The sequence below is a fragment of the Nannobrachium achirus genome (genome assembly GCF_963921795.1).
Source record: "Nannobrachium achirus genome assembly, chromosome: 16".
Lineage (NCBI taxonomy): Eukaryota > Metazoa > Chordata > Actinopteri > Myctophiformes > Myctophidae > Nannobrachium > Nannobrachium achirus.
In genome coordinates, this window is record NC_137823.1 from 19,772,751 (window position 1) to 19,796,233 (window position 23,483).

General features: G+C 42.6%; 2 protein-coding genes across 7 annotated transcripts in view; both read left to right on the plus strand.

The window, feature by feature from the left end:
* The first annotated feature begins 3,503 nt into the window (after positions 1 to 3,503).
* The window catches only part of LOC308300132 (scavenger receptor cysteine-rich type 1 protein M130-like), a 30,936-nt gene continuing 10,956 nt past the window's right edge, over positions 3,504 to 23,483 (plus strand). For all 3 annotated transcript variants that reach the window (XR_013962807.1, XR_013962808.1, XM_080743926.1), the window contains exons 1-9: positions 3,504 to 3,634; positions 4,404 to 4,539; positions 6,274 to 6,422; positions 7,876 to 7,917; positions 9,139 to 9,171; positions 9,266 to 9,565; positions 22,084 to 22,389; positions 22,476 to 22,805; positions 22,995 to 23,243. Coding sequence is in view for 1 of the 3 variants with exons in the window: in XM_080743926.1 (XP_080600052.1) it covers positions 3,568 to 3,634; positions 4,404 to 4,539; positions 6,274 to 6,422; positions 7,876 to 7,917; positions 9,139 to 9,171; positions 9,266 to 9,565; positions 22,084 to 22,389; positions 22,476 to 22,805; positions 22,995 to 23,243 (1,612 nt within the window). In the remaining 2 variants the exon portion in view is untranslated. The remainder of the gene's footprint in view (positions 3,635 to 4,403; positions 4,540 to 6,273; positions 6,423 to 7,875; positions 7,918 to 9,138; positions 9,172 to 9,265; positions 9,566 to 22,083; positions 22,390 to 22,475; positions 22,806 to 22,994; positions 23,244 to 23,483) is intronic.
* Positions 9,431 to 22,038, plus strand: LOC308300133 (uncharacterized protein). 4 transcript variants are annotated; one of them, XM_080743929.1, is made up of 14 exons: positions 9,431 to 10,773; positions 10,808 to 12,847; positions 13,078 to 13,185; positions 13,485 to 13,541; positions 13,624 to 13,746; positions 13,858 to 14,197; positions 14,334 to 14,640; positions 14,734 to 14,943; positions 15,069 to 15,160; positions 15,347 to 15,451; positions 15,584 to 15,783; positions 15,891 to 16,055; positions 16,146 to 16,389; positions 16,486 to 22,038. In XM_080743929.1, the coding sequence occupies exons 3-14, from the start codon at positions 13,160 to 13,162 to the stop codon at positions 16,495 to 16,497; spliced, it is 1,881 nt and encodes a 626-aa protein (XP_080600055.1). In that variant the 5' UTR covers positions 9,431 to 10,773; positions 10,808 to 12,847; positions 13,078 to 13,159; the 3' UTR covers positions 16,498 to 22,038. The 4 variants fall into 4 exon arrangements, with proteins under 4 accessions (XP_080600055.1, XP_080600053.1, XP_080600054.1 ...); XM_080743927.1 differs by having other exon boundaries at positions 9,431 to 12,847; XM_080743928.1 differs by having other exon boundaries at positions 9,431 to 13,185.

Here is a 23,483-nt window from a genome sequence, read left to right on the forward strand (position 1 = left end):
GCTTTCCACTGAGATATTTGGATACTGAAACTTCATTATGAACATGCATCGATCTCCTCATGACGAACAACTATCACAGTGGATGATCGCACTATAGAGCATAGCAGTGGGTGCCAACAAAAAAATCTCCCATTCATTTTCCCCATAGACTTTTTTCAAAAATATTTATAACAATTATTTTAAACCTAGAACCAAGCCATCGAGGATGTCAGTGAATCATGACCAAAAAAACCTTTGATTCTGCGAAAAGAACATTTTGAAAATCGCTATTTAATAAATGTATGAGGCTCTTACCACTATATCAAATAATTGAATATTCAAATATTCTTTTTTCACAGGATCAAAGGTTTTATGGCCATGATTCACTGACATCCTGGATGGCTTGATTCTAGGCTTATGAAGAGAAGGCTTTCGCACACCCAGTTCCTCTCAAGCAGGTGCGTGGGTAACAAAATATTAGGAAGAGATCTGACGAGGAGACAGATGAACCCGCACACTGCCACGTGTACGTTCCAGAGAGTTTATTAATGGAGCAACGTTTCGTTGTGAGACCCTTTCTCAAGCTGAATTCACAAATGGCTGACACACACAGTAAAAACATTTCCAATGGTGCAAGCAACCAATCAGAATCAGTGACCACTCATTTCAAGCGGCTGTGTTAACATGGTCATGTGACTTAGGAGTACACAGGTCCAAAAAATGGGAGCCGAGCCGAAATGGAAACGAGGGAATTTGGACCGAACCGAATGGCCCCGAGAAAAATACAGATTTTCTAGCCCCGGCCCGAAATGGAGCCGAAAGTGATTGGATCCGACCCTAAAAATGGAACCGGGGAAATGGACCCGATCTGGCCAGGTCTTTGGCCCGAACTGTGTCCGATGCTTTAAATAATGCTTATTCTTTTTACCATTATTTTTGATTAGGCTATAGCCTAGACACTAGGGCAGCAGCAGCGCACCTCAGCCGCTGCTCCGAGGACAGAGAGGTGAGAGCTATTGCGGGGGGTTGCGTGCGCTGTGCGTCATGCAGAACAGTTATATTTTCAGCTCAGTCCCCAGCTGAACAATCACTGTGACATCCACAACAAACACCAACCTGTCCAGTGAGAGTGTTACTATCCAGTCAGTGTCCACGATGACTCCACAGCTCGCATCACAAAACTTTCCTCCGCTCTCGGCTGCCACACCAGAGTAATCACAGACTGAGACGAGACTCAGCTGGCTCACGTGCGTCGGTGCTTTTGCGTTGCAGATAGACAGATTTTTGCCGTCTTTATGTGCCCGTCCCCGCAGATGATGTCCAGAAACATGCTCCATATAGGCTAAATGACGTTCCAACCTGCATCTTCCAGGTGGCCTTTGTTTGCGTTTCACCTCGCCAAAAAAAAAAGAAAAAAGAAATCCATGATTTTCACTTGTTATGTTAGAGAGGCAAGGGCTTACATTTCTAAAGGGCCTTTTGGTGGACAATTCTCTTGAATGCAGCCTTCTGGTATGGCATGGAAAGGGGACATTTGCATTTCTTTTACCATAGTAAAAAAAATGCAATCATGGTCTGAAGAGGGAATAGAAAATTCTATGTGCGCACGTGCCTGAGCGGCAGTGCAAAATGCTTTAGATTGGATGCGCTGAACGGGACTCATTCAATAATCGAGAACAGACGATAATATGGATTTGGGAGCGTAATTACAATGCATGTCTCATTAAAAACAATATATATTTTAAAGTTGAAGGGTAAATACACAGTATATTTTTTAATCTCGGGTCCTCTCGGATCCTTGTGGGTAAATGCATTTTGGAATGCCCCGAACGGACCTGAGGCAATTAGACCCTACCCTACCCTGACCAGAGGGACAAGTGAATATTTTAGACCCGAAACGGCTCGGTTCTCGGTTCGGGTCTCTGGTTATCGGGTCCTGGAAGATCCATGCTATAGTACACAGTGCCTTTGATGTCCTCTAGTATCATTGAAAATACATTAAAAACAATACAAAGGAATTAAGAATAAAGTCATGCCAAATAATACAAAGAAAATCAAGAAATCAACAAATATACAACACATTCAGAAAATATCTACTCCCAATGTCATTGATTCAAGGCTTAAAATAGTCTATGGGGAAAATGAATGGGAGATTATTTTTAGTTGGCACCAGTAAACCACACCCACTGCTATGCTCTATCTATGATGACATGTTTTATAGTGGATGATCACACTATGGTGTCATATTTTAGAGTGTATGGTCTCACTATGGTGACATGTTTTAGAGTGTATGGTCTCACTATGGTGTCATGTTTTAGAGTGTATGATCACACTATGGTGACATGTTTTAGAGTGTATGATCACACTATGGTGACATGTTTTAGAGTGTATGATCACACTATGGTGACATGTTTTAGAGTGTATGATCACACTATGGTGACATGTTTTAGAGTGTATGATCACACTATGGTGACATGTTTTAGAGTGTATGATCACACTATGGTGACATGTTTTAGAGTGTATGATCACACTATGGTGACATGTTTTAGAGTGTATGATCACACTATGGTGACATTGTTTTAGAGTGTATGGTCACACTATGGTGACATGTTTTAGAGTGTATGGTCTCACTATGGTGACATGTTTTAGTGTGGGACGAGGCCTGTGTGGTGACATGTGGCCAGGGAGTATCTGCACACAGCAGATGTAGCTACAGTACAAGCTTGTACATTACATCTGCTATTTTTGAATAGACAGCGCAAAACATTATGGAGGGATGATGTGTTGCCGTAGCCTCATATTTGTTCAGTTTAGTCAGAAGCAAAGTAAAGAGTCACCAGGGATTATGCCAACTAATCTTATTGATCTGGTCCGTGTCCTCGATTTGAGTTGTTATAGAGTCAAGTTCACGCAGGAGCCTGATCTGACCTTTTTACGGTGTGGTGAGCACATTTGTTTGTCTGTCTGTCTGTCTGTCTAACTGTATTATAGCATACATGATTTTGTATGAAATAGATGGATACATAATTAGGAAAAAACGAATAAAAATAAGGAATGTGTGATAAGAGATAAAAGAAACAAAACAATAAAAAAACAAGAGTTGATACAAGGTCAATTGAGAAAGGCATTTGTGAACAGGTCGGTTTTCAGGGTGGTTTTGTAGGTAGACAGGGAGGAGGCGTCTGATGCGATGGGAAGTTCATTTCACAGAGAAGGCCCCTGTCGCCTCGCTGCTTGGCCTTGGGGACCTCGAGGAGGCCAGCCTCATTGGACCTGAGGGATCGAGACGGGACATGTTGCTCGAGGAGGTCGGAGAGTATAGGGGGGGGGGGGGGAGCCAGGTGAGGAGTGGTTTGAGGTGAAATCGTTGTTTGACAGGCAGCGAAATGGAGGTCATGGAGGACTGACAAATTGGAGTTTATTGAGGGTTTTGGAGGTCTGCGTGTTTGTTTATTCATGTGTGTGAGCATGTGGATATCTGTCTCTGGGGGTGGGGTTATGGTGAGGGGGAGTGTGTGGACACAGTGTCAGAGTACAGTGGGAGGTATCTGCAGAGCTTCAGAGTCAGACAGAGGAGCAGACAGCAGGATGAAGACGGTTCTGTGGCTGAGCGTGGCCTCACAGCTCCTTTCGTTCATAACCATGGAGATGCCTTGTAAGTATAGATTTTGCTCGAGACTCAAAAGAGAAATTAGACTTTTAGAAGCTCACAACACGATGCTTAGAGCCGCGCTGTGAGCTTGTAGATCTGCTTTTCACGATATATTTTGTGAAAAATTGAGATTTTTTTGTTTAAACTTCTGAAAATCAATCTGATTGGTGGCAAACACAGTTTCCTGAGTTTTGGCAGTATGTGCCCCTGTGAATGACGTGCACATGTGTGGTGCATCATCCGTGCATGACCCGTGCATGACCCCCGTGCACATTGTGCACATTAAAAGGTAAAATGGTGGCAATGAAGACATTCGTTTATTTTAATCCTGGCAGCAAGCTTGATTAGATAAAATATCTTAGCAGGCTCACTATCTTAGCAGGCTCACTAACCACTCAGCTATGACAGCTATGACATCTTATTGATATTGTCTGTGTCCTAGTTAGTTATTATAGATCAAGTTCACACAGGAGCCTGATCTGACCTTTATAGTACTGTGTGGTGAGCCCCCCTGTGTGTGTGTGTGTGTGTGTGTGTGTGTGTGTGTGTGTGTGTGTGTGTGTGCGTGTGTGCGCATGCGCGTGTGTGCGCATGCGCGTGTGTGCGCATGCGCGTGTGTGCGCACGCGCGTGTGTGCGCACGCGCGTGTGTGCGCACGCGCGTGTGTGTGTGCGCGCGTGTGTGTGTTTGTGTTGTGACAACGACAATTTATTCCTACGCGTTTATGCATCTGGTTTACTTTTATTGTTTTTATGTCATGTCCTTCTGTCAGCCTTTAACCGACCAGTTGCCCCCTCTATTCATGAGCTTCTGAGCTACGGGGGCCGCCTGGGACGCGAGGCTCTCATCCGGTGTTTGGCGGCTGGTGTACCCGACCTCACGTTCGAGTGGTACAAGGGCGAGAAAAGGTGAGCCTGTCCGATCTTGACATTTACCACTGCATCCATCGTCAGCACCGCTCCACCAGAGATTCAACTCAGCCCTGCAAGCCAAATGACGTCATGATGAGGTTATGCTAACATCCTCCAGTGACTCCGGTGACATTCAGAACTAGGCCAGATCACAGCCCATATGAGGATGATCTTGACGTCATTACCAGGACGTCATTTGGACTTTTTTGTTTGACACGATTATTGTTATTGTTTGTAATGTTCGTTGAAATATGAGCATATACAGTTATTTTTTATATATTTATCTTACCTTGATCAGACCCTCTCTGATTACTCCAGGGACGTCCATTTTCATGGGCAGGATTTATGTTGGTTGAAATCAGGTGATATTCTAGGCCAGATCTGACTAGTCATGGTTTGTCTTGATCTGGCTTTAAACAAGAGAATACCAGCACTCACGGATCTGTCAGATTTAAGGCACTTTTATTTAAGTGTATATAAGTTGGCGTGGCACGCCGCAGAGCAAACAACGTACACATTTCGGCGTAAAGCCTTCTTCAGCGTTGTATAAAACAGTCACCGGAAAGTGTCACTTTTTATAGAGTCCGCAGTAAAGATACTTCCCGTGTCTGTGTAGACGCTCCCAACCTCAGACCAACTTATACCCAAGTGCAGTCATAAAGCAAATTCATACAGCTCAAAATTCCATTCATTATACATATAGTATCATCAGTAAATCCATAGAATATCAATTACATTAATTATACATAGAGTATCATAGTAATTCCATAGAATATCAGAGTACTTGAAGTGAAAATCCAAGGGTACACTTAATGAAACAAGTACTAGAGTTCTATACAAACTACTGTACACTAAGGCCCATCTGGTCGAGTCCTTAAAAAGGAAAGGTATTGACTTGATCTGGCGCCATTCCAGACGTCACTGATTGATCGGTCCAGGTCCTGACCGTGCTTGCTGAGAGTTGTCAGTGCAAGGTTGGGTGAATGCTGCGACTTGTTTATTTGCAAATACCACTCACAATTTGTTTTATTTTAATGAATTAGGTGAGATGGGTGGGTGTTGTTGTCACTGTCACTGTCATCAGTCTTACATGCTGCCATTACATCGATACTATCACTTTATTCAGTATTTGACCATAGATATGCTCCCCTTTCCCATAGACATGCATATTTGATGTACGTATGTTATTTGATATCTGTATTTGCACTAGAGACTGAGGAACTCTGTCTTTATTACATACAGTACTTCATGTATATCTTCATGGAAATTTTATATTTGTTATTTTTGAGCGGTGGTAAACCGCTCCATAGAGTGGCTGTGCGTGTGTCTGTAGCCTTTTTCCTCAGCGTTTTGCCATAGCAAAACGTGTGTGTGTAGCATAGCCCTCCATAGAGTGGCTGTGCGTGTGTCTGTAGCCTTTTTCCTCAGCGTTTTGCCATAGTAAAACGTGTGTGTAGCATAGCCTGTACATCCTAGACTCAAATCCTAGTCTGAAGACGTTATGCAAGAACGACCACCGCTCACTTCACATTGGGTGTGATTTTTTTCTTTAAATGTCACTCCAGTTTGTGGGTATAGCTTGCACTAAAAAATAATTTCACCCACTCTTTTACACAGGTCTGTAAACTTTCCTCACTGTTTCATAAACACGCTGCACACGACACACGCATGCATGTGTGAGGCTATAACCAATAACTTTGTTCCGTTGTAATGTGTGCATTACATTTGCAGGATTTTGAGCGGTCAAGGCATCAACATATTGAACCACAACACCAGGTCAATCCTCACAGTGAAGAAAATGACAGAGGATCGCTATGGGAACTACACGTGCGTCGCCACCAACGCGCTGGGGACGGCCAGCGCAAGTGTGCCTCTCATTCGTAAGTCGACGTGGCTACTCGCTCTACCTGTGTGTGTGTGTGTGTGTGTGTGTGTGTGTGTGTGTGTGTGTGTGTGTGTGTGTGTGTGTGTGTGTGTGTGTGTGTGTGTGTGTGTGCGTGCGTGCGTGCGTGCGTGCGTGCGTGCGTGCGTGCGTGCGTGCGTGCGTGCGTGCGTGCGTGCGTGCGTGCGTGCGTGCGTGCGTGCGTGCGTGTTGAAATGAGTTGCTGAGAGTTGCCGGAAGTGTGTTGAGGGTGTGAGTGTGAGTTTATCCTTTGACCTTTGTCTATCATCATTGATACAGGCCTTGACAACGTGTGTGCATTACATGCAGTGCCATCACATGTTATAAAGGACTTTGTCCTCTTATTTTAGAATCAGTCCATAGTTATTGCCTAAACTGTAAACTGTTATTGATGAGGAAGATGGGGAACAGAGAAAGGGTCATGCATATTTAACAGCCCATCATACATTGGGGAGGATTTAAAGCCTGCGATGAATGTGTGCCATTTAACAGTTGTGGAAATTGTCTGGTAATATAGCTTAGCAATTCTTATATTTTCAATATCAGATAGCGATGAGCAAGGATTATACTGCACTGGACTCAACAGTGGTTATTGCCAGTATACAGAAAGGTAGTCTACCTATTATGTTTAAATGGGGGTCATAATACTCACTCAAGATGCAGAAATGTAATTGTGAGAATGTAATCCTGAATGGGCCTTATCCTTTCATTGGTGTAAATCCACTTTGTCCACAGCTGTCCACACATGTCGAGTATCTTTGTTTTTAGTTTCCATTTCCATAATCTTTTTTGTCCTGGCATGCATTATATATATATATATATATATATATATATATATATATATATATATATATATATATGTCACGGTTTGTTAGAGAAACAGGACGGTCGAGAAACGGAGCACTCGTCGTGCAGCACGGGGCTGAACGGAGCCGCTCCATTGTCCACGACATTGCAAGCGGCGCGCAGGCCAGCGGACCTTGGTAACTCGCGCCGTGGTGAATGCAATCGTTATATTTATGCCCAGGCCGTAAGGCCTGGGCAAGCCCACGATAAACGCCCTGTCCAAGTGACTACAATGGAGCTAATGGCTAAGCTAGGCTAGGCTAGGCTAGGCTAGGCTAGTAAATAAAGTCGCAAATAGTCGCAAACGAGTGACGTCAGCGCCTTCACTAGTGAATGGCTGTCGTCGCCACCTGGTGGTGATTGGTGTGTGGTGAACGACAAAACAAGCGCTCTTACATAGAACGTCCTGAGTTACCCAAACATCCGGTAACATATATATATATATATATATATATATATATATTTTTTTTTTTTTTTTTTTTTTTTTTCATTTCGTTTCTCCATTCTGTTAATGATAATTATGTGAAATGTCCTCTTCCCCCATCCCTCTCCCCTCCCCTCTCTTCCCCCCCTACCCCCTGTAGCAAGAATTGAACCACCCACCACCAATGCTGCCTCAAGCCCAGGTCAGTATAAGTCAGTATAACTCTGGACTGGTTCCGTTCCCTTTCTTCTGTTTCTTTTTTGTCTCCATGTGAGCAGCCTGTCTCATTGCACTACCCCCAATTATTGTTATGCTCTTTTTATTATTGTTGTTAGCTGTATTAGTAATAGGCTAGTAGCAATATTGATATTGGTTCTATATTTTCTGTGAGGAAGTAAGCTAGTGTGTGTCTGCTCTGGAATGTTCTGCAGTGAAGTTCATAATCGGCTCAAAAAGTGGGGCAGTGTGTACGAGCCCAAAGTCTGATCCAGTGAACAGTTCAGTAGAAACGTGTTTCAAATGTCTGAATCCACATTCACATTCACATTCCACAGTATCATAGTATCATGACCTCCGTGTCCTAAATCAGTGGATCTCAACCTTTTCAAGCCGCGACCCCCAAAATAATCATATGTAAACTGGGGACCCACACTGACGAGTATTACCTGGAGTTGGAGAAGTTGAAGCATTACATTTTGTTTACCACGATTCTATTGTGAAAATAGCATACATAAAAAATCCATTCTCTGAAGAGTGGTTCCCATGACATAACAGTGACATCAGAGCATGATATCAGAGCGACAAACCCATAGAACCACAGACAAACCTATAGAACCACAGACAAACCCATAGAACCACAGACAAACCCATGGAACCACAGACAAACCTATAGAACCACAGACAAACCCATAGAACCACAGTGTCAAGCGTGACAGACAGAGATACAGACAAGCTGTGACCATTTTCATAGTAAACTTGCAACTTAAGGTTGCAATAAAACTATTGATTTAGCTAATGTCTGTCTGATCATCTGCATGCTGACATCACTGATACTACACAGTTTACCCACCATGGTAACTGTCTGTATGCAGTACTCTGACGTCATACTCTGACATCACAGACTGGCCTGGAAAAGGGCACTCCAACATGGAACACCATATACAGTAGGGGCATAAAGATCTGCCTAATGGGAATTCCCACATTACTTCTGAGAATCCTACATTCAATCCCTCAGATATTGTGCACACCCCCGGGTGACAGGATCTTTTCTTTTCTTTTTTTTTTTTTTCATTTGAAAGGTATTACAAAGGTCTTAAATTGAATTGAGAAACAAAGGACATAATCAACCAATCTGCTGCACTGCTAGAGAGGATCCATGTATTGGGTTACACTGAACGTTTATTTTATCTTTTCTTTTCTTCAGCTCTCCAGGCTCAACCAACAAACCACACAACAGGTGAACAAATGTTGATCAAACAACAAAACAGAGAAAGGTTTTCTTCTGATCACAATGATATGACTTTTTTACTGCTTCTATTGTCTCTGTACAGAGCCGGATGCTGTCAGGTTGGTGGGAGGAACCAGTAACTGTACTGGTCGACTGGAGATGAAACACCAGGGAGAATGGAGACCGGCAGCTCATAGGTCTGGCTGGAACCTGAAGTCATTATCTGTAGTTTGTAGACAGTTGGACTGTGGCTCTGCTGTTTCCACAGAAGGGGGTTTAGATTCTACCGATCCACCTGTATGGTTGGTTACATTTTCCTGTGTTGGATCTGAATCTGCACTGAGGGATTGCGTGACTGTGGAGGCTAGTATGTATGCCACCAGACTGGATGTGATCTGTTCAGGTAACAAAAAAACAATGACAAACTGTTAGTTAGATCAGTTTATTTTAATTTTACCAAATGTTTTAACAATCAGATGCTCTGATCCTTAACACTTCTGAAGCCAGTCCAGGAACGTGATAAGAATCATGCGGTGCGGTGCCACGTGGCACCTGTTTACCTGGTTACCAAACAGTGTTGTTTTTGTTGACGAGACGATGACGAAAATGATTTCGTTGACGCCCCTTTTTTTCATGACGATGACGTGACGTTAACGTAACGAGCTAAACATATGTCTGACGAAAATATGACGAGACGAATGTGTGTTTTCGTTGACGTAACGAAGACGAGACGAACATCTGGTCTTCGGACGACGTTAAATAAACATGCTGCATGAAAGCCAGACAATATTATTGTAGTTGTTTCAATGGAGGAGTAGTGGCCAATCATATGGAACGTTCTAGGACGCATATAGCAACAGGCTCTGTGATTGGCTGGGATGTCGGCATGATTACACACGTGTTGTTTGTTGTCGTCAACTTTTCAGAAGTTGCACACATTACTGCTGGAAATGCTATTACATTTCTATTGGGATATGAAAGCTAATCATCTGATTGAGGAAAGACCTACTGTAGGTCTGCGTCATGCAGCAGCGCCGTCAACATTAATTAATAGATTTGGTCGTCGGAAAAGAAGACACGATATGGATATATTTTACAATCCAGGAAATAATGCAGGCTTACTTACGACGGAGCGGCTGCAATTCCAATCCGGTAAGCTGACGGTCCTTTTAACAAAATGATAGTCCTTACTCCTTTGCCTTGAGTCGATTTGCTTATTGACAAGTTGACAACTGGTCCCATCCGTGGTCGCTTTCCTACTAATACTATCGCAACGTTTTCTATAACATCTGGTGCTAAGCTTCAGGCTAATGTTGGCTTTTAAGCACACGTAAATTAATTGGATTGTTTGTTGCAAACTGTTGATGCAAACTTTGTTTTCGCTGGATCATGGATGTGGAGGTCGCTGTATGCGGAGCTATTATTCCCAAAGGCTACGTTAGTGACGTAGTGGTTGTTTGTTTCCGGTTAGCGGCCGCCGACGATGCGTATGACCGTGACGTCACTTGTAAATCCTTGGAACTCGGGGACGGTTCTCAGTACTGTGTGTGTGTGTGTGTGTGTGTGTGTGTGTGTGTGTGTGTGTGTGTGTGTGTGTGTGTGTGTGTGTGTGTGTGTGTGTGTGTGTGTGTGTGTGTGTGTGTAGTGTGAAAGTGCAAGTGGCCAGTTCAGTGATACCATACCAAAAAAGATGCATACTGTATTCTTATATTATATTATTATGATATTGCCTCCTGTGTGAACTGTGCATATAAATAGGATGGGGCAGGTGTAATATACACTTGTTATTAGCCCATATACCGGTACATATTGCTTGAATCATGAATTCAATTGCACCTGTCAACTTAGATTATTTCCAATGTCTATTAAATACTTAAAGTCATACTATGTAACTTTTTTTATAAAACAAATCTTAAAATTGTCCTAACTATTAAATCACAAAAGTTTTAGAAGATCCGCTCCGTGAATTTCAGCCTGTAAAGCCCTCTCTATTATGTAAACTGCGATCCTTACCGTGGACCGGATCTCGCGCCAAAATGACGTAATCTGCATCTGATTCCGTATCCGCCTTGTCCCGGATCATACTTCTAGCCAATCACAGCGCGTGTTCTCCGGAAGTAAGTAGAGGCTTTGCAAAGAACATCAGCCATTACGCTAGCACAGGCTAGCCTGGTTGGTTGTAGTTATTCTGGAGCTGAACTATGGAGAAGCAACAGCCGAAAAAACCTGAGCTCCCTGGAACTAGTAATCCTCCACCCACGAAAAGGAAAAAAACACAGGACTATATTCAAAAACAAAAAGAATATGACCAGGAACGGCGGGAAACACGGATTAATCTGCTTCATATACACGAGAGGTGGCAAAAGTTGAGGAAAGAAAAAAACTTCCCCACTGATTGGAAACTGGCTCTTTTTCTTTTGAACTGGTAAGTTTGTAAAAAATAAACATACTTGCTCTTTGTCATTGTTGTACTTTTAGTGCAAGTGCATACCATACGTTGGTATAGAATTTAGTCAATGTATACGATGGATAGCAACGCTGGTCAAAGGATGTTGTAGCAGTAGCCCTCTGACGACCGTCGTGTTTATTCAGCAGCCCTTTGTGTGTGTGTTCATTCACACGTATTTGAATACATCTGAATCTCCTAAAGACATTGTTATTGACTCTGGGCTACTCTTACATTTGCAATCATACTGTGTTCTCTGAGTCAATACCGCGGAGATGCACCATTCCCCCAAACTTTGAATGTTTTTGAATGTTAGCCTAGCTTGTAGCTATCCCCCCGCCGAAAGTCGGGGGGACGAATACTGACGACCGTCCTGTTTATTCAGCAGCCCTTTGTGTGTGTGTTCATTCACAAGTATTTGAATACATCTGAATCTCCTAAAGACATTGTTATTGACTCTGGGCTACTCTTACATTTGCAATCATACTGTGTTCTCTGAGTCAATACCGCGGAGATGCACCATTCCCCCAAACTTTGAATGTTTATGAATGTTAGCCTAGCTTGTAGCTATCCCCCCGCCGAAAGTCGGGGGGACGAATACTGATGACCGTCCTGTTTATTCAGCAGCCCTTTGTGTGTGTGTTCATTCACAAGTATTTGAATACATCTGAATCTCCTAAAGACATTGTTATTGACTCTGGGCTACTCTTACATTTGCAATCATATTGTGTTCTCTGAGTCAATACCGCGGCGATGCACCATTCCCCCAAACTTTCAATGTTTATGAATGGTAGCTTAGCTTGTAGCTATCCCCCCGCCGAAAGTCGGGGGGACGAATATTTACTATCATGTACATAACGGCACATAACTCGGTAACGGCGCTGAGTTAGCCTGGGGCCAGCCTATATACTATGCAGCTAACTAGTAACTGCGTATAGATCCCCTCCATGTTTTCCCTTTTTTTAATTTGCTTTGTTTGTTTTACAAATGCTAGCTTTATTGGTTGTCTTCCTATCAAAGCTTTTTGGGGAGCTAATTTGTAAACCTTGACATATAATGTATGCATCCAAGTTGTATTTTTGGCATACTGTGTATGTAACAATAGCCATCTTTCTTTTCTTCCCCCAGTCACGATCATTTATCCAAGGGTCCCCCCGGTATATCCACTCCAGGCAAGGCTTTGGGCTTTGTCAAAAGGGGCGCTCCCTCTGTATCAACCCTGGACGTGGAATCAGAAAGGTAATTTGGTGATGTTTAGTCTATTTTCTTGTACAGATTTGTTTGTGTTTTTAGCTTTTCTTTTTCCCTGAATATCAAATATCTAAACACCCAAACCTCAAATGAAAAAGGATGCTAGAATTCAAGTGTTTTGATTAATTAGCAAACCCACACATATTGATAAGACAAGTAAACATGAAGTAAGTATCATACTAACATTGGTGCCATAATATATTTTGTGTGACATATAGGGAGATTTCTGATCCAAGTGATAGAGAGATTTCTGATCCAAGTGGATCACAAGGAGAGGCAGACGTCGCTGTCCTTGAAGAGATGGAAGTCGCTGCCCCTGAGCAAATGTAAGATTTTATTAGATTGTGGTGTGCGTGTTTCTGTGCACACACACACACATGGATGTGAGCTATGCACACAATTTGTGTGTGTGTGTGTGTGTGTGTAAATGGGGGCGGGTGCATGCATTCAAATGGTTTTGGATGTAAGTATATAATGGATGTGTGCTATGGATACAATTGTGTGTGGGTGTATTAATGGAGGTGGGCACATTTATGTATGTATGCATTTATGCATACAAATGGTTGTGGATGTAAGTATCTAATGTTTCAGTATTGAAAGGTACTGATTGACTATTGTTATTTAGGGATCTGGAGATTGACGACTTAGATGAGGATGAAGTGAACGCCCTCGTGAACACAACGTAAGTATGGAGCCTTCGCTTTTTGTTGCTATTTCACTTCCCAAATGATGAACTACAGCTGACACAATTTGTGCATTAACAGAATCGTAGACAACCCTGATCTGGAGCCTAATTTAGATGACGACACAGAGTCCGGTGGTGACGATCTGGATGGCGCTGACAACTATAGCTCAGACGAAGACTATATCCCCAGCTTCAGCATTCGGTATGTTTTTGTTATTTATTTCCATACATGTTTCAGCTGATCAACCTGCAGACAATTTGACAAATCAACTTGCTGTGTCTCATACCATTCCTATATGTTTCTATGACGCAGGGCAGGTGGTGCTTTGAAGTCTGGAGCTGGAGTTGACATAGATAGCCTCCCTATCGTTGGGTTAGAAACTACTGTGCACGACACGCCAGACCTTCCTGAACCTGACTTCCAGGTCGACCCGCCCTCCTCCCTAAATCTACAAATCGAGAGTGAAGACGATATTGTTGGCCAGAGTGCAGCAATCATTTATGAAAAAAGTTTGCAGCAGCTTGTACAGTTCATGCGGTTTCCCTTTGATCGTTGCTCCTGGAGCAACACACGACTGGGACTGCAATGCGATGCTGTAGCACCATTTGATTGCAAAATCAAGACAAAAGGAACGGCATACATTGTAGAATGGGTAAGGCTCCCCCTTCACATCACATACTGTATAGAAAGATTTTTTGTTTAGGGCCAACACAGTTATTTATGAAAGCTATTTAAGATGCTGTGCAATTGGAATCTAATCACTGCCCATTCCCTTCTCTTGACTTTAGAAATGCGCAAAGGATCACCTACAGTGGAGGTGGAACTCACAACCTCAGTTTAAATTTGGTATGCACGCTGGCGATTTCATGTTGGCCACAAATATATTCCTGTCTGGCAATAACTACCTCAAGATTGCACACCTCTTCCGATACATGAACATGAAGCCTGTGGATGAGTCAACATTCTACACTCTGCAGGACGAGTTTATAGTAGATACTATAACATCCTTCTGGGAGGACCACAGGCTGACTATACTTGGTGGTCTTCAAGGAAAGGATGTTGTGGCACTGGGCGATGGAAGGATGGACTCACCAGGTATGGCGGTGGACATCAACTTGTGTAGTGTGTTAGTTACTGAATTTTCAAATTTGAAATACACATTTGTCTAACCTTATGTCATTTTTGCAGGGCATTGTGCACAGTACTGTACGTACACAACCATTGAGAACGATTCACGTAACATCATCAACATAGTTACGGTAGACAAGCGAGAGACCAAACGCAACTCTGTCATTATGGAGAAAGAGGGCTTCATCAGAACTATGAATGCTCTTTTGCCTAGTGTTTCCCTCAAGGAGATTTGCACTGATGGCCATGTGCAGATCGCTGCATTAATGGGTAAGTAATACAAATATAGATTATAGAATATTTTAGTGTTAATTAACTATACAATTCAGAGCTATTTAACTAGACAATCAATCAATCGTACCTGAAATGTATATGATTTTGAAAATGTCTTCTAGATCCTGAACGCGGTCAATATAAGGACTATGGAGTGAAGCATACGCTTGACATGTGGCATGCAGCTAAGTCCTTGGCAAAGAGGCTACAGGCGGTATGTTTCTCAGAATACATTCAATTTTCTTTTTCTTCATTGACCTTATAACTAATACAGTTGTGTTTTCGATACTGTTACTTGATTTTTAAACATGTTTCTTTCCGGAATTAAAAAAAGATTCAGACATCACCCAGTTGACTGTGTGACAATTTATACTGTATTGATATTTTGTTATGTGTACAGGCTGGAAAGCTGAAGAACCACACAGAACTCCTCAAATGGACCAAGGACATAATATCCTGGTTTTGGATATGCTGCAACACTGCCAGTACCTACACAGAGTTCATGGTATGAGAATAGGGCCAATTTTGGACAAACTCTATAGAGCCTGCACTTCCCTCTACTGACCATTTGGAATACTACAAGCCTGTATTCCAAATTAATTATTTCTCATGTTTTTGTCATTGTCTATGTTTTCAGGGTCTCTGGCGTGGTACGCTCTACCATGTCACCGGAAGGCATGAATGGCATTTTGGGGCTTGCCTACATGATCCTCTACCTGAGGATCACGTGCCAGAGAAGCCATGGATGGTTGCAGGTTCACCAGCCCACATAGCATTGAAAGAGGCCATCTTCAATCCTCGTTGGATAAAAAATGTGCCAAAGTACCTCAATTTCAGGTTAGTTTTATTAGAAAAAATAAACATTCATAATTTGTTACATTTGATGATAAACTGTACTTTACATTTACTAAGGAGATCTTTTCTGTCTTTTCTGTCTACCACAGGACAACCTCTGATCTCGAATCATTCCACTCGCATATGTTAATGTATGCAAGTAAGCGATGCTCCTTTGACCCACCGGCCTATGGCGCAAGGACTTTGTTGGCAGCCCTCGACTACAACAAACACAACGGGAGACCTCTACTTCTCAACAAGAAGGGGAAGAAAATGTAAGTAACACCTCGCCTTTAAAAAGCAACATTGTTTGTCATAGAAATTGTTGTGACGTGAGATTAAATTTCATTGTTCAACATCAACAGCCATGGCAGGTTGTGGAACAAGAAGTCTCAGCATTGGAGTGTCTATGCATACAAGGTCAAGAAGGACTATGCCTACATCCCAGACCTTCAAAAAGCCATCGTTCGTGCTCGGCTGGAGCACAAAGGAGGACTACCGCGTAAAAGAAAAGCCAGGCCAGATGATGCGAGGCGGCTGGGACTTCTACCACCCAAAGAACCAGTCCCTGTTGATGTACTGCTGGAGACACAACTCAAGAGAGGACAGGTACTTATTTTAAAAATGTAGTGACTTGTCCATAACATGTATTGTCAGCTAGAATGTTTTGTCATTAAACTAATTTATTTAATTATTTTTTCATAGGTTAAGAAATGAAGGACACCATGATGCCTGTCCAGACTCCATGGGTGCTGCAGATTAATCTCATAACAATTGGAATTCATCACGAACACTCTACTATGAAGGGTTTCGCACTGTTCTGGTACGGCCAGCTCTCACCAAAAATAGATGGTCTACAAGCTCACAACGCATCAAGTTGTGATGTGGTGCAAGCTTGTAGATCTGCCATATTTGGAGACCGACCCCCACCCCCAAAAGAGATGCTGGGATCGCTGGGTTCAAGTGGATCAAGGTCAAGGACACATTTTCAGTCAGTTATGATGGAAACGGATATTTCTATGTGACATGTGACTTATTTTGTATTATGTCAGAGGTTGTAAGATTTAAAAAATGAGTGTAATCATGGGGTGCCCTGAGTCAACAGTTTGAAAACCCCAGTCCTACAGGTTATATATCATTAATGGATACCTCAATTTGCTGTGGAAAGTCTGTTGTGTATGTGTGTGTGTGTGTGTGTGTGTGTGTGTGTACATACTGTATATATATATTGTTTATTACAACTTGTTACTTCTAATTGTATATTGCCATTACACTTGAGATTAAAGTTTGTACTTCACTACCAGTTTTTGCCCTATTCTTGAAAATGGATGTATAGATTGGTTATGTCTGAAGAACTCTAGAGTGATTTTTTTAGGGGATCTGGATTACCTATAGCACTACAGTAACTGGGATTGATTTTTTTGGACATTTAATTTTACTCAGGTTACAGTTGATGCTACACTGTGATGTTTATGGTTTGATAGATCCTCTTTAGCTATGCAATTTTAACATTTATTTGGGAACAATCTGGATTGGAACCTCAGCAGACAACATGCGAAGGCTAAATTATGTTGATAGTGACGTATCAAGTGATAATGGTCTAAAAGTAATGATTAACATTATAGTAAACCTCAATACCCGGTCTGGGTGTTCATACTGTATACAATTGTGAATGGGATTTGTGATTGTCAGGCTCCATCTAATCCATAAAGACATTTTCACCAGTGAATACTTTGACATGGTACCTCTAAATTGTTTGCTATATTGAAAAGAAATGCAAATGGTTGTTACAAGAATTTTTATTCAAAAAAATGTACAGGTAAGGTATCTTTTTTGTGCAAACTCCAAAAAGAACACATTCCAGGAAAGACAATATAGTGCAGGGGTCTTCAACAGGGGGTTCTCCAAATCTTCCAAACATTTTTATATTAACCACATGAACCCTAGTGTCTATATTCTGAGAACTGTAGCGTACAAGGCGTTGTGAGCCAAGGTTGGTGTAGAGGGGAAAAAGAGCAGGCCAAGTACAGAGTTAAAGGTCAGGTTTAGTATTGACTGTTAGTGGTTAAATATCTGAAAACACAAATTGACATTAATCCAAATTACACTGAAGATTGTGATGACAAACAAAGCTATATGGAATCTATCTCTCTCAACTAGAGGGTCTTTGGCCTGAAAACGTAGTGCAAATAAATTTAGCTCAAAGGAACTTTTATTTTTAGTAATAAATAGTAAGAAATGGTGGCAGTGTCCCTACTGTGCAAAAGCAGTGTCACATTTAACATCTGCATAACCTCTGCCTTGGCATTTATTGCAGTTAACACTTAGCAGCAAAAAAGAAAGAACACAACACAATTCACACAATATTGAAGTTTTCAAAATGTACAACAATGAGGCACCATCAGATTGGTCACAAGAGGTCAGAGGGATCACAGCATATTTGGTTTGTAACCAGTATACGAATTGTTAGGGTCAGAAAATTTTGTTCTCACACGCCATACAACACATGATGGTATAACACGCCTATTGCCTGCCCCCAAGCGCCCGTACTGCCACAGGATGTACTGCCTGTAGGCTGCATGGCGATATTCCCTGTTGTCAGTCCCTGGGTCATTCGGATCGATCTGTGCAATGTACTCATTGCGAAGCTCCCGATTCAACCTCAAGTGTGCCTCCTCCAAACACAATGTCTGCATGTGAACTGTGCGGCTAGTGCACCTCTCACGATTGTTGCCACAGCACTTCTTCTCAATGTCAGTTGGCATCTGCCTGCAATACGTACAGGTACACCACCACAGCTGCCCGTCTGGCAGAGGAGATGAGGAACCAGGTGGCCCAGGAGGTTGAGAAGCTGGAGTAGCAGATGGGACATCGGGTTGTGGAGTAGATGGGCTACCAGGCGGGACACTAGGCTGTGAAGGAGCAGTTGTAGGTGGGGAACCAGGGGGTGGTGCTCTTCGTGCCCAAACATCGAACATGACTCCCGGGAGATTCACAAGGACTGTTTCCAGGAGTCCGTCCTTTTCAGCTGGGGTCAGGGCAGATGTTGCAGCCTTTGGAAAAACAAAAACAATGTAATTTAGCATGTTCATTTCCATATCCGAAACAAAAAAAAAAGTATAGTATAAACAGATCATGTGTTATCGTACCCTTATTTCTGCCATTCGAAGTTGTGCATGTTGTTGCACCCTTTCTTCATCATCTGCAGCAATCACGACTCTGCTGACACTTTGGCGTCCCCGGCCTCTCCCCCTCCCTCTGGCTCCACCACGACCTCCACGACTTCCAGGGCCTCCACGACTTCCAGGGCCTCCACGACCTCTGCCTTTAGAGGGTGCTTTGGTTTTCTTTTTTTTTTTTGGTTGAGATGTAGAAGATTCAGGTTCCTCATCAGAGTCTGCCTGACTAGGGGCATATTCTGGATCCATCGCCTCCACCTCCTCCATAAGTAGACTCTGAAAATGTGCAAATAGTAATCATCAATTAATTGTTATGTTGAATTCACATTGCAAGTTATATGAATCAAAGTACAGTAAGCCTAAGTCATATATCCATGAAAAAATTATAAAGCACCTGGAATATGTCATTATTATTGTGATTATTTTCTAATCACTTGCACTTATACTGAAACTATATTATAGTGCTGGTGAAATAAATTGATTTCAAAGTAGTGGGTACTGGGAGCCACAGCTATAGCCTCTCTAATGGGTTACCAATAACATGTAAGTTTTACAAAGTTGATAATGCCATTCAAATAATGTATCCTTGTCTCACACTGGGGGGAGGGGAGAAGGGTGGCCCAAGAAGTTTTTGCTTCAAATGTATTCACAGCTTTGCATGGTACAGTAGGCCTATTAATTGTGCCATGGACCGAGTGTTGGTCTGATGTAATTTCAGAAAATAATAGAGACTAATTCCGCTTGTCATGAAGCTGTGTCTGCAGTAGGCTAAACATGAAAGGTTGTTGATAACATGACGTGCGATGTTGGTTCAAGGCTACAGTAGTAAATAACTGTAACATACCATGAGTGGCTACGCGTGTGGGGGTAGGGAATAGTTTAGGAAAAGGTCACGTCTGAAATACTACACGTTTTGTCGTACAATACATGAAATGTTTATAAAAAAGAAAAATGTAAATACAGAAGGGACTGCTCCCGAAAGAGCAAAAACAAGGAGCCATCAAAACAAATAAATAAAGACCCCGATTAAAACTTTTTCACAACGCCAGAAGCCTTGTTTGGTGCGACTTTTATTGTTCTCTCTCTCACACACGCACACAAACACACACAGGCTAATAGGACTATACAGTATATTTACACATGTAAAGTCAGGTTATGCTTCAAGTTTATTACTGCAGACTAGAGAAGGCAAACAACTGGTAGCCTTGCAGACCTTATTCATTCATTCATTCTAAAAAGTTTGTTTTGATTTCTCTATAAATGCATCGTGTCCAAGATCGAATTAAACAGGATAAAACAGATCGACGTTGTTCATTTACAAACGTACTTACCGCATCTGACTCTTGTAATTCCATAGTTGAATTCTGAACGTAGTCTGCAAAAGTACCGGAGTCTACAATCAACGCTGGAACAAGCAGCAGCTGTAGCAGAGGGATGCCGTGCGAAAACAGAATGAACAGAATATAGAGAGTGGACCGTTTTGTTTGTGCCCGCTTCCTACTTCCGGTGTAGTCTTTCGAACTAGTGGTTAGTGTAGGAACTACACTGGAAATACCGGTGCCTGCAATACCGCTAGTGACCACTAGTTGGGAAAGTTACATGGTATGCCTTTAATGTATTTATTTAAAGACACATTTTTCTTTTTGACTAAAACTATTGACTAAAACTGGACTAAAACCTTTGTGTGGGTTCGTCGACTAAAACTTGACTAAAACCTTTTGAGTTCTAGTCGACTAAAACTAGACTAAAACTATCAAGGATATAAATGACTAAAATCTGACTAAATCTAATAAGCATTTCGTCAAAAAGACTAAGACTAAGACTAAATCTAAAATGCCCGCCAAAAACAACACTGTTACCAAATCACCATGGTAAACAGGTGCTCCGGTGGCTGGTGCGCGAAAAAAAAAAAAAAATCATATTCCATGATGCAAAGCGACCGCGATACGGCCCGACTTTCACTTTCACAGCCATTATGTGCTGCTGCGGTAATCTAGCCTTTTATGGCTACTACATCGTGCGGTGGCCCAATTTTAGCTCACTCACAGAAACTCGTGGTTGGATTTTTTCTTCTCTGTGTGAAAGACAAGACGTTGCACTGCCGTGTGCCCACCGTGTGCCCACCGCCACCAAAAACCAGGTAAAAACAATGGGAAAGATAACACGGCAATATTAATAGACAGTATGTATGGCACAATGGCAGCCAAAGTGTTAAAGCCAACCTGCCTCGACCTCCATCATCAATTGGCAAAATTTCCGTCGCGGTCTACAGGTGCATAGCCCTCGTGGTTTTCCGTCGTGGTATACAGGTGCATAGCCCACATGGTTTTCCGTCGCAGTCTACAGGTGCATAGCCCTCGTGGTTTTCCGTCGTCAGGGGCGCTGGAACTCCCAAATCCCAAGGGGAGCTGAGCCTGGAGGAGTTCATGCGTGCGGCCAAAGGCCGCACGCCGAAAAATTCACGTTTTTTTATACGGTTTTGGGTTATTTTTATTACGGTCTCGGGTGCTTATTCCCAGCACAACGGTGTAACAAGGAGCTATATAGTTACTAGTTATTTTAGCACAGTGCAACACACAGCACGCATGCACACACACAGTCACTCACGCACACACTACAAAATCGGGTATTATTTTTGTAACAGTTTTCTACTGTTTTTTATTCCCCATATACAACGGTGTTAGTTTGCAACAATGAGCCTATAGACAGTTTCTAGTTCTCAAATAAATAGACTTTGGTGTGCCATCAAAGCGGGATTTAAATTTGACTTCCCTTCTGACCGGAAGTGGCAAGGTGACCATGTGATTAGGTCACCATGTGATAATCAAATACCTTTTTTCAACATATTTTATTCCCCAAAGTCAAATACATTATTGTTTTAATATAGCTCTGTGTGTGTGTATATATAGGCTTATTTAAAAAAAAAAATAGTAAATAGTAAATAGTACTAAGTAACTAGTACTGTTTTTGGCATACAGCTAGGTATAAATCAGGCATTGCATTTTGTGGAAAGCACTTTGGATCAACATCTAATTTTACATGCACTGTACTATAAATAGAGGTGACTTTACATGACTGACCCCCCCCCCCCCCCCTCTCTCTTTCTCTCTCTCTCTCTCTTCAGATGCTGTGAGGTTGGTTAATGGGCCTAGTTTGTGTTCAGGCAGAGTGGAGGTGAAGTCTAATGAGTCGTGGGTCTCAGTGTGTGAAAATGACTTTGACCAGCAGGATGCAGAGGTGGTCTGTAGGGAGCTTGGCTGTGGAGCTCCTTCAGTCCTCCAGGGGGCGCTCTATGGAGAAGTGAAGGCTCCAATGTGGACCAACGAGTTCCAGTGTGAAGGCAGTGAGTCTGTTCTCCTGGACTGTAGAACCTCAGACTCAAGTAGAATAACTTGCTCACCTGACAAGACCGTTGGACTCACCTGCTCAGGTAAATGAATACCATAATTTTTTTAGTTTGGATGGATTTCAATCAAAATAATATGACTTTTGCTGCGTATTCTATCGACTGTACAGAGCCTGCTGATGTCAGGTTGGTGGGAGGAACCAGCCACTGTACTGGTACATTGAAGATGAAACACCAGGGAGAGTGGAGACCAGTGGTGGATAGTTATTCGGCTGTCTGGGACCAAAGGCCATCATCTGTGGTGTGTCGACAGCTGGACTGTGGTTCTGCTATTGCGACGGAATGGAATACTAGATCTGCATATGATGAACCTCTATGGAGAGTTACGTCTACCTGTGCTGGATATGAAACTTCACTCAGAGAGTGCAGAACAGTGGAGTCTGCTAGCGCTAGCTCCTCCAGGCGGATGGTGATCTGTTCAGATAACAAGGACAATAACAGTAATCTATACATTTCATAATTAACTCCATCAATCTGTGTGTGTGTGTGTGTAGGTGTGTGTGTGTGTGTGTGTGTGTGTGTGTGTGTGTGTGTGTGTGTGTGTGTGTGTGCAGTTGTTCTGAATGTCTTCAATAAGTGAGGAGGGTCTCTCTCTCTCTCTCTCTCTCTCTCTCTCTCTCTCTCTCCAGAGTCTGTGAGGCTGGTGAACGGGACTAGCATGTGTTCAGGCCGAGTGGAGGTGAAGTCTAATCAGTTGTGGGTCTCAGTGTGTGAAAGTGACTTCAACCAGCAGGATGCAGAGGTGGCCTGTAGGGAGCTTGGCTGCGGTCCTCCGTCAGTCCTCCAGGGGGCGCTCTATGGAGAAGCTACAGCTCCAACCTCAGAATCAACCAGCAACACCTGCTCACCTGACATGGCTGTTGGGCTCACCTGCTCAGGTAAAAGACAAACTGCATGAGCATGTAAGTACGGTACTGTTGTCCCTATACTCTGTCGTAAGTCACACACACGCAAAGGAAAGGGACTTAATTACATAGTCGTGATCGTGAAAGCCCTATCAGGGCCGGTTTGATCCTTTGGCATGATAATGTGTTATGATTATTGTTAAGTACGCATCTCTCTAGGTCGCCCAATGCTTTGGTTGTATAAGCAGATTATATTACATTACTGTTATAAAT

Bases quoted from the DNA above. Each gene is read 5' to 3' on its own strand.
- LOC308300133 (XM_080743928.1), top strand. From the start codon at position 13,160: ATGGAAGTCGCTGCCCCTGAGCAAAT. The intron at 13,186-13,484 runs GTAAGATTTTAT...ATTGTTATTTAG, and splicing joins GTCGCTGCCCCTGAGCAAAT to GGATCTGGAGATTGACGACT. The intron at 16,056-16,145 runs GTAAGTAACACC...CAACATCAACAG, and splicing joins AACAAGAAGGGGAAGAAAAT to CCATGGCAGGTTGTGGAACA.